Genomic DNA, 17,489 nt, shown 5'->3' on the forward strand with positions numbered 1-17,489 from the left:
GAATATGAGATCTGATAATGTTATAGTTTTGACAAGTAATGGACTGATTTGGAGGAAAACTGTAGATAGGAAGTTAGTAATGATGTAAATTTTTCATGTAGTAGTATCATATTCTGTACACTCCTTGAGGGTATATGGCAGGAATTTGTTGCTGATGATATATTAGATAAATTAGACATAGACGATCATGAACTTAACATTATAAAAATGATTTACACCAAACAGAAAATGCAGCTGTTTAACGACGAGACTTCTGTAGTGAAAATAAAAAGAGTAGTTAGACAAGGTTGTTTTCTTTCACCAAATCTATTTAATATCTATAGTGAAACAGTGATTAAAAAAATTGAAAAACAAAAAAATAGGAATTAGTAACAATGGTATAAAATACAACAATCTTAGATATGCTGTTGATACCATTCTAATAGCAGAAAACAAACAAATTAATCAAATTACTGCAGCTACTAATTGAAGAAGGTAAAGAATTTGGATTAGATATAAATGCAAAAAAGACTAAATTTATAAAAATCTCAAAAGAAAGTAGATCCGAGCCAGAAATATTCATGAACAATTTGAAAGTAGGTGCCTAAATACAAATATTTCGGCACCTACTTTACTGCAGATGGAAAGCAAGATAAAGAAATAAAAATTAAAACAGCCATAGCTAAAGATGCATTCTGGAAAAATAAAGATCTGCTCAGAAGTTCTGTGAGTATCGAGACAAAGAAAAGAATGATAAGAAAATTTCTGTGGCCAATTTTCACATGTCGAAGTGAGACCTGGATATTCAAGAAGAGAGTAAGGCACAGATAATGGTCTTTGAAATGTGGTGCTGTAGGAGAGCTCTGAAAATCCCATGGACAGAACATGTGACAAATACAGATGGCCTACAGAGAATGAAAACACAGAGATCTTTATTACTAGAAATGATCCAGAGAAAGATGAGATTTGGCAGGACATGTACTGAGAGGTTCAGCAGAACAGAGCATACTAACAGTTTTAGAAGGAAAAATTATGGGAAAAGGATCAAGAGATAAAAAAATGAAGGAGATGGCTTGAAAATATAAGATCATGGACAGGATCACATGGCTATGCAGAAACAAAAAGGAAAGCCACCAATGAGAGAACTGGAAGGACATGGTGCTGCACCCTCTCACTGAGGAAGAACGCTACATGAAGAAGAATAAGAAATTGTTTATTTCTGGAATTTTCCATTTAATATTTTCAGACCTAATTATTAACTGTGAATAACTGAAACCACAGAAAATGAACCCATGGATAAAAGGAGGGTGGGGGCTACAGTATTAATTATATATGAGTAGTAAAAAAGTATACCACATTAGTATTAAAATTCTCTGTATTAAGGATAGTAGTTTCATCTTTTTTTTCCTCCCTTTACTTTGTTGCAAATTAAATTAAACTTGCGAAGAAATTATATTCCTGTTTTATCCTTTAATCGAGTGTAAAACAAAGTTTGTGCATAAAGTTTCTTCGCCACTAAGCTAATTGTTTGGATAGTAATCCTTCCTATAATGTATAACATTATACACATCCAAAAAGGATGTGTGCTTTACATTATGGGATACTAAGGCAATTGATATGAAGTCATCAATATACAAGTAGTTTTTTTCAACTTGTCTTTATATACAAGTAGCTTAGGTGTGAAGATACTTCAAGCACAAACTCTGTTTGTTTACACTTGCAGTTAAAGACAAAAATATAATCTCTTGGCAAGTTTAATTTAATTTGCAACTAATTAAAAAAAAAAAATCTACATTTATCTCTAATCCAGAGAATTTTAATAATAAGGTGGTATACTTTTTTACTACTTATATATGGGAAATATATTACTTCTGCATTAATTCAACCTTGGTATCTCTTCTGGGTCTGTCTCCCATTGATAAGACATCAATAAAGGTCGAAACCAGTCTGGGTAGTGACCCTTTCTATAATGCACAGCTTTATACGTGTCCGAAAGGATGTATACTTTACATTATGGAATACTAAGGCAGTTGATGTGAAGTCATCTGTGTCTATATACGAGTAGTTTAGTTGTGAAGATACCTCACATGCAAACTTTGTTTACTTACACTTGGTTAAAGGATAAAACAAGAATATAATTTCTTGGCAAGTTCAATTTAATTTGCAACTAAGTGAAAAAAAAACAAAAACTTTCCAAGTCTTTAGTAATAAAACACATTGTAATGCTATTAATGCTCATTGCTCCTATATCATCTCTGAGGTTTTGCAGCTCCGTTGTTTAAAAATGGATACAAAACTTTCTCTGCCAATCAGAACACCACAGGCTCATTGATACACTTTATTGGCCAAGTGGTTAGCGTATCCGCTCTCCAGCCAAAAGGCTGTGGGTTTGAATCCTGCTGTAGGCATGGATGTTTGTGATTGTCTGTGAAAATACTAGTGGTGGTCAGTAGATGATGTGGTTCGCTGTGGATGGTGTGGTGGAGAGCTGTAGAGTAGGTATCCTCCCTCGATGAGTCTTTGGACTCCTTGGAGGTTTCACATAATATTAATATAGGGCACGAGCCTGGAATGGTTTTAAATGCTGCTACAAGTTCAAACATGTTTGAACCTGTTGCAAATGCGCTTCATTTTGCATGTGGATTGTGTTATTGTTGACTTGGCCCCTGGCTGACAGCTGCCAGTGGTTGTCGACACCTCTGAGCGCGAGTGAAGTACAGAGGTATCTATTTTAGGAAACGTGTAGTCACGAGTAAGATCAATGCAATGCAATGCAATGCGGCCTGGCACGCCTGTAGTGTGTGCTCTCACATTTTTGTGATGCGATACAGCCTGCTTCGGTAATAGCGTGCGCTTAGCTTTACGTTGAATACGGGACCGATGATACTTGACTCTAACCAAGGTGTTCCGTTAAAATTTCAGGATTTGTGAGGTGTTCCATTGTAGAAAAAATTTGGGAAACGCTGCTACTAGTGATCATGTAGAGCAGGGGTTCTCAACCTGGTTGTGGTTGCGAATGCATTCGAGATTGGGAAGAAATTGGCGGACACCAGTATTTTTTTCTATGAAAATTTATACTTGCTTATCATATCGAATGATGACAGTTAACAAATTAACTATAAAAGCAGGATAAATACACATGTAATATTTATTATACAAGTAAATTAAATCATCGTTCAGTAAGCAAAAACATTTCTCTTTACTCTGGATAAAACAATAGTCTTCTTCCTAATCGTTGTTGAATTTATAGGTTTGTTGTTTTATATTTGGATTACTCATTTGGGGGCAAAATTTTTAAACACAGTAAAACAGTGTATGGTCAAAGTGAGGTGACAACACCAGTGAAGTGGCGACACATCCCTCAGGCGCACGATTGCCAGTAGACTAAAATACATAATACATGCACAAAATTGGCACTGGTAACACTCAAAGACAGAGGAATTACAAAAGGTTCATAATATAACATAAATATTAACATTTTTTACAATTTCAATAAATATTATTATTAGGAGAAGACATATTTTTCAGTTTTAATTGACAGCAGGCACATGCAAATAGCTCCAGTATGGGGGATAGGTTGAGAATGGCTTCTGTAGAGTCACTCGGTAAGATTTAAAGTGATCTTCTAAATCACTCGGAGTTTTCGGAGTGGTATCCCTGCATTTAAACATACCTCAATAAAGGTCAAACTGGTCAGGGTAGTGAGCCTTCCAATAATATATTTACATTATGGAATACTGAGGCAACATATATGAAGTCCTGTATATTATTATTATTATGTGACACCTCCAAAGACTCATCGAGGGAGGGCACTACTCTATAACTCTCTATCTCCACCACTTAATCCACCAACTACAGTGGACCATATCATTTATTGCCACCACCACTAGTATTTCCACAGGTAATCACAAACATCCATGCGCACAGTGGGATTTGAACCTGCAGCCTTTTTGCTGGAGAGCGGATATGCTAACCACTCGGCCAACCATTACAAGTAGACTAATTGTGAAGGTACTTCATATGAAAACTTTGTTTACTTATGCTTAGGATTAAAAAACAGATATAATTTCTTTTCATATATGAAATGTATTGTGTTGCTGCAATTGAGTGTGTATGCATTTTAATTGTTAATGATATGGTTTAAATTTGCTTTTTTTTCCCTGCTATATATCTAGATTATTGAAAAGATTATGGATAAATCAAACTATAAAAAGTTTCAAGCAAAAATATGTAGATTCTAAGCTGTTGTTCCTGCTGTTTGGAATTATGGCAGAAGCAATTAAGGCTGTGAGACCAGTGTATTATGTGTGTTAAATTAATTGTGTTTGCATGGCCCTTGGCTATTTTGCCTGTATTTCAGGAACCTCTCTTATAAAGGTTCTTTCAGACCTGGATGGGATTCAAACTGATGTCTTTCTAACAAAGGATGTTATTGACTGAACTATGGAGGCCCCAGATTCTAAGCAGAGCTTACAGTACAAAAAAAAAAAAAAAAAGGTAAATGAGAGAGAGAGAGTGAACAAAGAACAAATTTTTGATTAAAATAATGCTCACATTCTATTCCCTAACTTGGCTGACAGAAGCAGATACACTTCTGTCAGCTGAGTCTTGATAATGCCAGTGATTTCCAACAGGCCAACAAACTCCTGTCACTTGTTTCTGATACTCTTGGTAGATGAAGAGCATGCCAGTCTACCTCCCAGCTTATCAATATTATATATTCTCTTATCGAATTAATATCGTAACCTGCAATTCAACATTCTATTCCCTTGCTTACTTTTCCAGTCATGACTTCTTCTTTTCAGCCATTTTCTGTCCACTGCTGGACAAAGGCCTTCTCCAGTTCTTTCCACCTTTCTCTGTTCTTGGCAATGGTTGACCAATTTTTCCCAACAAATTTTGACTACCCAGTCATGACTACCCACAAATAATATATCCAAATCTTCCTTATTAAAAGTTCATCTTGAATGCGATGTCACTCTTGGAACATTCCCATTTTCACAGTTACCTGTTCCTCGGCATGTTCCCATTGATATCCAAACACCCACTGTTTCTTTACGTCTTCTCTCACACTAACAAAGTTTTTTTAGACCCCCAACCCTTACACACCATATTTTTTATATAAATTCTTATCCATCAAAATCACTTTACATCTACAAACCAGACACCATTCTTTCTATGCATCCAGCATTGCCTTTTCTTTTTAACTCACTGGTGCTACAGATGTTCAGTTTTGATTAGGTAGATTTTTTTTTCAGAAATACGTAAGCACTTATAATTGTGCTTATACATTTCTGAAAAACCTAAAACACATTCCAGACTCTGGCTGGATGGATTTTACAGAAAGTTGGTATTTAGAATCCTTGGGAAAATTTTTTCAAACCATCCCAATTTTTGTTTTAATTTGACTATTTGTATAATAAATTTAGTTTAATCCTTTATCCAAGTGTGTAAAAACAAAGTTTGTGCCTGAAAGTATCTTCAGGACTGGGGTAAAGTGGTACAACACCGGGCAACTCCTTGCAAAGGTGGAGCAAGCTACCAACACTCCTATCTCAGTATCTCCCATAATGCAAAACACATCTCCTTGCAGATATATATAATATTATGCATTAAGGGAAGGGCCACTACCCAGACTAGTTTCAACCTTTATTGAGGTCTCTTCAGTGGGAGCCAGGCCAAGCGGAGATGCCAGACAGAAGCATTAGCAAGGTCATCTCCTCCTATAGGAGCTGCCAAACGGTCTGCCACCTTTTTATTAAATTACTCTTGATTTAAAGAAAGATGTTGAAAATTTATTTTTCACTTGGTCAGAATATAATAAATTTAGTTTAATCCTTTATCCAAGTGTGTGCAAACAAAGTTTGCACCTGAAAGTATCTTCAGGACCAGGGTAAAGTGGTACAACACCGGGCAACTCCTTGCAAAGGTGGAGCAATTTTTTAATGGGGTAAAGTGGTGTTGTACCACTTTACCCCAGTCCTGAAGATACTTTCAGGCGCAAACTTTGTTTGCACACACTTGGATAAAGGATTAAACTAAATTTATTATAGTCTGACCAGGTGAAAAATAAACTTTTGACTATTTGTAGGGGCACAAAAAGAAAAAAAAAATGTTAAAATTATATGTTACAATAAATTTTTCTGGCTGGATGTGGTTTAGTATAAACACAAGATGATGTCCATGCATTTCAGTTTTGGTTTCAGTTGTATTATTTTAAATTATAATAGTTATATTCTTGTTTTAATCCTATACTCAAGTGTAAGCAAAGTTTGTGCATGAAGTATCTTCATGACTAGGCTACTGATATATAGAGGCTGTTGACTTCACATCAATTGCCTGATTATTCCATAATGCAAAACACTCTTCTCTTTGGATGTGTATATTTCTATGTGTTATGGGAAGGGTTACTATCCAGACTGGTTTTGACCTTTTTGGCAGTCTCCATAGTGGGAACTAGGTCCAAAATGCTGATGTTAAATCAATGCAAAAGTGATATATTTTCCATATTCAAGTAGAAAAATAGCATAACACTATATTTGGAATTATTTTTATTAGAAAACAATTCAAACTGATATTAACAATGCTGTTCTGGCTGTTGAAAATTTAATTAAATTTGGTATTTTGGATCTCTGTTAAAATTAGTCGAATTGTTTTAATGTTTGGTTTCAGTTTGACCACATGAAGTGGTAATTGAAGGAGTAACTCCAGTTTAATATAGGTTGAACTGCCAAGCATAGAAATATGAACTTAGGTGATAATTTGAAGCATTATCATGGTGTCAGAAAAGTTTTCTATTGGAGGACTTAAGTGACTTGAAAAAGTTATGTGAGTGGTTTTTAGAACAGGGATACTGGAATAGCTGACCCTTATGCCCATAATACTAAGTGGGTTAGATTTACATTAAACAAAATCCACAGTCTATAGGGAAATCATTGGTGCTTGGTGGTGGAGGCAGTATCTGGCTACATTCCCGGAGTTAAGTGGATGAGTTTACTCATCCATCTAACTTTTGGTAGCCTGGTTGGCTGAGTGGTTAGCATGCTTCCCCCCCCTCTCTCTCTAACAGGTCATGGGTTCAAATCCCTTGTTTGCTTGGATGTTTGTAAAAGCCTGCTCTGGGTGAGCTTGTATAGCTCCTTGAGTTTTTGCCTGTTGCCTGTCACTCTTCTGCTGGAAGGGTGACAAGCAAAAATGATCATGCTTGTCATTCTTCCAGCATATGCTGGAAGAGTGACAGGCATGGTTAAGAGAAGCAAAATCAGATGACAAGAAGCAGTTAGCTGAAAATTGTAGCGTTCGTTTGCTGTGTTTCAAATGAAAGAAAAAATCTTTGTGAAGAGTCACTTTATTAAATGTAGGTAAGGGTTTTTGTCACCTGCAGTGGAAATATTGAACTATTGAGTGGATATTTTGCTAAGCACTATTATCTGGATTGAAATAACATGGTATTCAATGCTGCAGTGAAAAGATGAACAGGATATACTAATGATATTGTAAAATCTTGAATAAAATATGGTGGTTGCATTCAATTCAAGATCAGTATATGTGGTAAGAGACTGCAGACAAACTGGTAATTCTTTAGATCTGGACATTCGAGTCTTGACAGAAGCAGAATTGTAAAGGAATGGAAATAGGGATAGTCCCATGGTATACAAAGTTGGTTCAGAATAAAATTTTAGAAAAGTCAATAAGAGTCCAAATTCAGGATTAGATGGACATTGAACTGTAATTTTGGCATAATAATTAAGAAACAATGTTTTCCAGCACTCTAATGGGCTTTTAGTTCTAATATGTAAATAAATGATAAAATAGAATTTTATCAAAATTGGTGAAATTCTAAGCAGTATAATTTTGTGCAAATACCAACAAATATTCTATTTTGTTACTTAAGAAAGATGAGATGATTAAACATGGTTGTTTATGGTATTAAAAATTAAGTATAATTTGATTAGACTAGAAATATACACAATGCTTTAATTCTTTTGAATTTAGATCATGCCGTTTATTGTCAGCAAGAGAAAAATGTCGGATTTCAGAAAATTGGAAGAAAGGAAGATGTGAAACAAATACTCTCTTGGTACAGCGCACACCGTAAGTTATAAATCTCTCTCTCGTGCATTGAAATATTTTGATGTTCTGAATCTAAAATGCATTTTTTTTTTTAATTTCATTAGATAAACACTAATTTTAATGAAAATCTAACATTTTAGTTTGCGACTGCATACTCTTTTTTTTCTTCAAAAAAAAGCATTTTTCATTATAAAAGTTTCATTATGTATCTAAAATCTGCTGTATAGTTTTTATTACAAAAATTTTCATTAAGTTCAAGGACTCATTCACTGGAGATCAATTCTAAGCTGGAATTGCATCCATCAAGCCTAATAATTTTAAATAGAATGGTAGTTAAGTCACTGTTGGTATTTGCATACATAGTGTTTTGTTTTAATGCACCATTTCATATTTAGCATGTAAAAAAATTAATTTTAATATGAACTGAGCATCAAAGCATTCATTTAAATTGTTACCACATGGCCTTTATTGCATGTATTAACTGATCTGGCTAGCTGGCCTGGTTGGCCGAGTGGTTAGTTTATCTGCTCTCCAGCCAAAAGGCTGCGAGTTCCAATTCCACCATGGGCATGGGTGTTTCTGATTGTCTGTGAAAATAATAGTGGTGATGGTGGTGGACAGTAGATGGCATTGGTTTAGATGAGGCGGTTTGTGGATGAGGTTGAGTGGTGGAGACGGAGAGTTATAGAGTAGGTGCCCTCCCTCGATGAGTCTTAGGACTCCGTGGAGGTGTCAAATAATAATAATAATAATAATTTATATTGAACAGATGTATAAATATATATCTGTTTGGTATGCAATTCATAGGAGCTACTTAAGGGTAAGAGCTCGATAACGTTGGAAGAGACCTCCACATAGTCTTTTAAAGGATGTGGAGAATCAGCCAAGGTTTCTGACCTATATCCCATCCTCACCTTCTCGGTGCATCTTGTTAGTAGGTGTCCACTTGAATATAGAAGGAATAAAGATGGGATGGCAATTTTTGATTTAAATGACCAAATTGTATTTTTATTGGCTTAAACAAAATAATGGTATGATATGATAGAATTTCATGCCTGCTTGTTGCCTGGTTAAAAAACAAGATTCCCTGGAAATGTTAGCCATTAGAATAAATTTAAGTCAGCATCAGCAGAATTTATTGTAGGTTCATTAACATAAGAAGTAAAATATGTTCATTAATGGAAAATAAGTTCCACTTATTTTCCATTAAAAAAATTAAACAAGTACCAGGTTGACATAATTTGTATTTCTGAAACAAAGAAGGCAAATTCAGGGCCTTTAAGGACAGGTGATTGTACAATATATGGTCTCTCCCAGTCATCCCCACCTTCCTGTGGTATGGCCCATATCCACAAATGGGACTTTGGTGGGTTGAGTGTATTGATGCTCCGATTAAAACAGGTTACATTCTGAACTACAAAGCTGGAAATTATGATCAACTTAGGATAATACTATCTTTTGTCCCATGGTATCAGTTACTGAATGGGAAAAATGTCAGCAATGCATGGGAATCTTTGAAAAAATGCTTAAATGAAGCAGTATCTGAATGTATCCCTAGTGTTCGAAGAATAAATAGGTTGGGAGTGAAATGGATGTGCAACCTTATTAAGCTAAAGATCCACAAGAAGAAGATGATATGGAAACAATATCGTGAGAATAAGAGTGAAGGGAGTTATGAAATATATATAAAGCTCAGGCCAGAAAAATAACAACCATTGTTAGGAAAGCTAAATTGGAGTATAAAAAGAAATTGGCCATGCAAGCTAAAGGCGATCCAAAAGAATTTTATCATTATGCTGCAAGCAAAAGAAAGAATGAACGTGGAAGAATAACTTTATTGAATGCAGATGGTACTTGAGTGTCGGAAGCTAATAAGATTGTTCAGTTAATTAATGCTCACTTTGCTAAGATATATCAACCTGGTATATGTAACATGGTGCACAGTGCAACTGCTACATTGGATGAAGAGTTAGAAGTTCATTAAAATTAGGTTGAAGAGCTGTTGCATAACCTGGATAAGAATTTGTCTATAGGGACAGATGGAATATCAGCCTATTTGTATAACTTAAGTCTCAGCTCAGGAATGATGCCACAGAAATGGAAGGAATGTATGATAGTTTCATTGTAGAAGGGTTGTACAAAACCTAATGTGTCTAACTACTGACCTATCAGTATCTGGTATGGTAGTGAAGATTTTAGAAGTTGGTAAGACTTCTAAAATCTTAGTTGGTACAGAAATGAGTAGACAAACATGCTATACTCTACAAGTAACAGCATAGGTTTACTAAAGGAAGGTCATGTTTTAGCAATTTGCTCATATTTTATAACAATGTTATAGCCAAGTTGGATAAAGGGAATGGATACACTATGATAGTGTTGGGTTTTTCTAAGGCATTTGATAGGATACCATGCAAAAGGCTGTTGCATAAACTGAAGAATATGTTCTTCAGTTTATGAAATAATGGATAGCTGACAGACAGATATCAAAAATTTGTATACAGTGGGTGTGAATCCGCTAGATTTAAGATGACCAGTGGTATACCTCAGGGTTCAGTCCTTGGGCTATTATTGTTCAATCTGTACATTCATGACATCTAGCAGGATCTGACATCAGATGTACAATTGTTTGTCGATGATGCAAAGGTAGGCAGGACAATCAGGAATGCTACTGATATTCAGCAATTACAAAATGATTTGAATAGATTGAAAATTTGGTCAAATGAAAATGGCTGTCAGTTTATTGTTAAAGTGTAAAGTTATGCAATTTGGCATGATTAGAGATCCAGCAGCATATTAGATGTTATGAATGTATGGATTGAACAACAATAGTCCAAGGACTGAACCCTGAGGTATACCACTGGTCACCTTTAATCTAGCAGATTCACACCCACTGTATACAAATTTTTGATATCTGTCTGTCAACTGTCCATTGATCCAAGTCAAGAGTTTATATTCCAATCCCATATTGTCTACTCATTTCTGTATGCGAGTTCTTACCAATTTCTAAAATCTTCACTACCATACCAGAGATACTGATAGGTCGGTAGTTAGACACATTAGGTTTTGCACAACCCTTCTACAAGAAACTGAAGAAGTAAGGGATCTTGGCATATTGATGGATAAGAATTTAAAGTTCAAAGGTCACATAGTAAAAGTTTCAAATACAACTCATAGGATAATTGCGATGTTGAAGTGAACCTTGACATATAAGAATAAGAAAGTCATTTTGCCTCTTTTTGATAAGACCACACCTGGATTATTTTGCGCAAATTTGGTCTCCCGGGTTCCAAGGAGATAAATAAGCTGTGGAAAGGACAAAGAAGAGTTACAAAGATTATATCTGGATTATGATATGTAGATTATGAGGACAGATTGGAAGTATGTGGATTGGAGACTGGTTAACAGGAGAAAGAGGGGTGATATGATAGAGGTCTATAAACCTTTGAATGGGTATTATAGGATATCAACTGATGAAATTTTTCGTTATATGGAAGTTGAGTAGAGAAGATGGTTGGGGGGGGGGGCATTTATGGAAGTTAAGTTTGTTCACAGTCAAAAAAAGGGGTAAGAGCTAGGTTTATCTCCCAGAAAGCAGTGAGTGAGTGAAATAATTTGCCCTTAGGGGTAGTGAGTGCATCTAGTGAATGAATTTAAGGCAGTGTTCCCCAACGTTTTTTGGATCATGCCCTGCCTCAAAGATTTTGATGTCCCCCCCCCCCCCCCCTTTAACATAATAGTCAGCCAAGTTCTGAAAAAGTATAATATAAATATGTACTTTAAATAAAAAATGAACATAGATAAAACTGGTTTTAATTTGACTTTTTCAATGAATATAAATTTTATATAACACTTTGTATATTATAAAACATAAATCGAACTGAATTCAGAAAAATAAAATCCAAGTTAATGCGATCCTTGAGCTTGATGTCTGCCTCAAAGAGTTTTTATTTGAGATACCAATTTAGTCATTTTCAATCTCAAATCCCCATGGTTTGTGATATTCAGATGATTTCTTTTTTTCAGTAGCAAGTCATTTACAGCACTAAAGCCACATTCAACTAAATATGACGACAGGAAGGGCAACAGTATTTTTTTTTTTTTTTTTGCAAAACTAGTTGAATTTCGGTGTTTTTTTTCTCGGTATTTTGTTTCTGTCTTGTCAGAAGGCAATGCCATTGTTCCTTTTATGTTAAATAAATTTCTAATAGACTCATCATTTTGCTTTTCTGAGAGTTCTTGATACTGTATTTATGTTGACTGCTGTACTAGTGATGTCAGCTTTTTTTCTTGGAAAGTCAGGATTGCAACATCGACAATTTATCGCCAACAATGGTGAGTTTTTTGAGTATATCAGTGATGAGGCAACGAATGCAACGTCATTTTCTAATCCCCCCCCCCCCCGTTTGTGTGTACGCCCCACGTTGGGAAACACTGATTTAAGGGAAGGTATGATAGTTGGTTTGGGTGATTTATATCCTCCCTCGATGAGTCCTCGACTCCCTGGAGGTCTCAGATAATCATAATAATAATAATAATAGTAATTTATTGCGAATTTAGTTTGATTAATAAATCCGTAATTATTCCCTGTATTTTACAATTTAAAATAAAAGCTCCATTAATATTTTTATTTTGTTATTTGAGGAAATAAGTGCAACATTTATTCTGATTTTAAGGTTGTATTATTTTTTAAATAAATCATCATTGTAAAATTTAATGACAGTTTTATTATATTGAAATGGAAAATGTTATAGATACAACCATATTTTATAGCCATGTATAGAGAAAGAAACTTATATAATGTTTCGAAAAATTTACCAGAGAGCTTATGAAAATATAACCTTTGGCATCAAAGTTGCCACTATTTAAAGGACATGAACTCTGCACAGGGCACTCGTATATTTGTACTTTTTGCTAGTGCATTGATTAGGTTTCACTAGCCTGATAGCTATTACAAAATGCTTGTTCTCATCATGGACCACACATCATCACCATCATCAATGCCTGTTGAGGTCTGATGCTTGTTTTACCATTCTTTGCGATTTCTCTTTGTCTGTTGCCAGGTGAAACAGTTCTCTCTTAAATACACCATAGCAAAAAGTTAATTCATTATAATTGACCTCTCGGTATATGCATAATAAAATATTGACAGCTGTTAACAGGCCTCTTAATTTGGAATAAATTAGTAGCGATTAAATAACGTAGTAAATAAATTAAAAAAAAAAGTAGTAAATAAACAATGAGGAATATTATGAATTCATTTATATTGGATTTATAGTCAAATATAGAAACACTTAAAATTTTTGAAAATTTACAGGAGTGCTTATGAGAAATTTATGTTTTCATAAGCTCTTGTAATTTTTTTTTTTTTTTTTTTTTTTACATTTGGCTATAAAATGTGGATGGATACATATTATTCTCCTTTTAGTTTCTTACCAATGCCAAATTGAATTCTCTCAGGCACACTTTTAATATTTGATAGTTTTATTATATTTACAGAAAGCGAAAATCAAAGTGCCTAGAAAGTCTTCCTTTTGGCAATGTTAAAATAATACTTAAATAATTCCTTAAACATAAATTCCTTAAAATAAATCCTTATTAAAGACCAGAGAACATATGAGAATGCAATCCTTGGCAGCAGTGTTGCCTTAATTTGTTCTACTTTAAAAATTCTTCATGTTTCTATATACGGTGTGTGTGTGTGTGTGTTTATTTATATATATATATATTTGGCTATGAAATATGGATTGATCTATTTTATTTTACACAGTGCTGAAATTAAGCTCTTACCCACTGACCACTGTTTACTTATGAAAAAAAAAAATACAACTTTGACACAGGATTGCTTTTATATTGAATGATGGTTTGTCCCTCTTAAGGTTTCTGCTTAAGGTCTCTGAAGAGAACCAACAGTTTGAAACAGCTTTCAGGCCAGCAAAACTATAATAAAAAAAAATCCTTAATAAAAGGAGAATATACATGCAGTTGGGTAGCAATTGTGTATTTTAAGTAGTGCAAACTACGTCAACTCTGATGCAATGGGTTGTATTCTAATAAGCTCCCTGCTCTTTTTTGAAACTTTCCAAGTTTCTGTATATATATATTTAATTATGAAATAAGGATGGTTCTTTTTCATTTTTGCATTTTTATGTAGTTACATTTTATAATCCAAATTAATGGAAGTATTATTATACATTTTCAATCTTTCTTGACAATTTGACCAATGCACCAAATATTTGAATGAAGCATACTGAATTGAATTTTATAAACAAATGTTTTTTAAAAAAAATTAATTCATTAAAAACTGATACGAATTTTTAATGCATGTATATTTTTTGTTCAAAACATTTGTTTATAAAATTTAATTCAGTATGCTTCAGCTGAATGTTCAGTGCTTTGGCCAAATTTCAAACTGAATATTCAGCATTCAGTTATTCAGCCAAATCATTGTTCACTGAATTTCTACTTCTTACCCAGCTCTGAGATCTATAAGTTTTGTCTTATAGACCTTTTGTTGATTAACTGAATGTTACCCTGACATGTTTATTATTATTACTATTTCACAGGTACCTCCATGGAATCCAAAGACTCATCATGAGAGACCCAAATTATCCTCACAATATCTATCATACTGTTTATTTTTATCATTTTTTTCTCTGTATATTGATTTTTTATTCCGAGTGTTTAATATTTACACAAGGGTTCAATTCTGATTGTGTTTCTTTTAGAATCCAGAAAATCTCAGAAAATTTTAGAATTCCAGAAAAAATATTAGAAAATCCAGAAAATAATGAAATATATACATTTCATTAAATGTATATATTTTTTATACAAATAAAAAATATATACATTTAATGAAACAAAAACAATATATATGCACTTTAAATATTTCACAAGGTGTTGTACCACGTTACCCCAGTCCTGAAGATACTTTCAGGCGCAAACTCTGTTTGCTCACACTTGGATAAAGGATTAAACTAAATTTATTATATTCTAACCAAGTGAAAAATAAACTTTCAACATCTTTCTCTAAATCCAGAGTAATTTATTAAAAAGGTGGCACACCATTTGGCAACTCCTATAGGTAGAGATGACCTTGCTAATGCTTCTGGCTGGTATCTCCACTTGGGCCTGGCTCTTACTGAAGAGACCTCAATAAAGGTCGAAACTAGTCTGGGTAGTGGCCCTTCCCTTAATGCATAACATTATACATATCCGCAAGGAGATGTGTTTTGCATTATAGGAGATACTGAGATAGATACTGAGATGTTGGTAGCTTGCTCCACCTTTGCAAGGAGTTTCCCTGGTGTTGTACCACCTTACCCCAGTCCTGAAGATACTTTCAGGCACAAACTTTATTTGCTCACACTTGGATAAAGGATTAAACTAAATTTATTACACTTTAAATAAAATTACATAGCTACAAAATTAACTGGATCCAAGACCTTCTGAAATAAATCTACACTTCAGAAATTTTCATATCCAAAAATATTAAAATCATTCATTCTGTTATTGGATTGTTTGACTTATACTTAATCATGTCTACCAGACTAAACACCTTGTTTTCACAAGAACAAAGATGTTCATGAGAGTTTGGAAAATATAAAAATTTTCTTCTTCTTTTCCATGGGATCCTTTTTTATCATCCTTATGTAGCATATAATATTATTTCTCCTGTATTACTGAAGTATAAATATTTTTACCTCTTGCAGTTCAATTTGATGCACAAATTACTAATTTTTGTTTCAGAGAAAGAAGTTTCTTCTACTACTTCATAAACAACTTACTGAAGTATAAATATTTTTACCTCTTGCAGTTCAATTTGATGCACAAATTACTAATTTTTGTTTCAGAGAAAGAAGTTTCTTCAACTGCTTCATAAACAACAAGTTGAGCTCTTCATGTTAAGCCACTTTACAATTTCAAATTTCGCCAGTTGCTTTTTCCATAGTAATCTGGTGTCCTTAAGACAGAAAATGAACTTTCTGTTCAGCATTTCCTCGAACATTCAGTTAGAATGTCAACATCAATAACTTCTTTTATTTACTAAATACTTGTTGACAGTCTCAACTCCTCCAGTTTAAAGATTCGCAGCAATACAATTCCTTTTTTGGAATCTTCTGTTAATATTCTCCTGACCATCAAGTAAAACTTATAAACTTCCTAAGAACACAAAACACAACATTTGTTGTGTTTTGTGAACACTCCCTCTATCAGCTGTTAATCACCCATCAATCTCCTCAGCGAGCATGCGCACTCCATGTAAATGGCAAGCGAGAAGTTATGTATAATGGCTGCCACGTTTCATTAGCAACAAGAGAATATCTTCACAAAACACAACAAATATTTTGACACCAATTTTAGTTACAATAAAAAAAAACTCAAATTATTACAAATTATCAGAATCTAGTGAGTACATCAATTTCAAATGGTTTACATTTCATTTTGACAAAAACAATATCAATAATGGCATGTTGTAAGTGCCGATATATATGTTACGAAACCAAAACTAATAATATATTAGAATATAGAAACAATTGTAAAAAGAGTCATAATTTAAATTATGATTATTTGTACAATACTTCTCATTGAAAGACAAAGCATTTTCCCACTCCACTCATTCACCGCTCTCCAAGTGAACAATCTAGTCCTCGCACCTTTGCCAACCACACTCGTACTCAATTTCCAGGAATGACTTTTTGTTCTGCCCCTCTAGCAAAGTTCTGAAACATTTCCTCTGCATCAGTTCTATACAACACTTTCAGTAACTTAAACAATTCCTATCATATACCATCTTTTTCATCTATCATCCTATTTATGCAAGCCACAAACCCTTAATCTATCTTCACAGGGAGCATTCCACAGACCATTCACAGCCTTGGTCACTCGCCTCTGAATCCTCTCCACTGCATCCTCATTCCCAAGAAATCCAGGTGACGAGACCTGAGCATAGTTATCCAGATGTAGACCTATGAAGGCCACTTTCTTATTTCTGCTTGTTGGTATGTTCTTCGGTGACAAAGTAACCCTCTGAACATCCACTACCACTCCCAAATTCACAGCTTCACTGGTTTCCTGGAGTACATTTCCCTCATTGTGGTGCACAGCTTGTAATCTTTATACTATTGCTCATTAAACTGATATCCGTTATCTTCTAACCATACTGTCAGCCTGTTTAAATTATCCTTCAAGCTTTGTACTACATTACTGTGATTATCATTACCATACTTAATTTTGCATCAGCAGACAACTGAATATTTCCCTTCAAATAATTTTCTATATCATTTATGTACAAAGGTGTACATAATCATATCACCATGTTTCGTCATTTATGTTTTGCTGCCTTTATGGCTGACGGCATCTTCAGGAAGAAAGATATTTAACACATGCAAAAAAAAATTTAAACATCAACTGTTATATCTATAAATTGCAAAGTACTG

At 34.1% G+C, this 17,489-nt stretch overlaps 1 protein-coding gene across 2 annotated transcripts in view; it reads left to right on the forward strand.

Moving 5' to 3' along the window:
- The window catches only part of LOC150092336 (F-box/WD repeat-containing protein 4-like), a 122,439-nt gene that overhangs the window by 7,475 nt on the left and 97,475 nt on the right, over positions 1 to 17,489 (forward strand). For both annotated transcript variants that reach the window (XM_090415059.1, XM_090415058.1), the window contains exon 2: positions 7,975 to 8,073. In XM_090415059.1, the coding sequence (XP_090271185.1) occupies positions 7,975 to 8,073 (99 nt within the window). The remainder of the gene's footprint in view (positions 1 to 7,974; positions 8,074 to 17,489) is intronic.

This window comes from Typopeltis vanoorti, chromosome 26 (assembly GCF_054136105.1).
Source record: "Typopeltis vanoorti isolate ZY-2024b chromosome 26, IOZ_Tvanoo_1.0, whole genome shotgun sequence".
Lineage (NCBI taxonomy): Eukaryota > Metazoa > Arthropoda > Arachnida > Uropygi > Thelyphonidae > Typopeltis > Typopeltis vanoorti.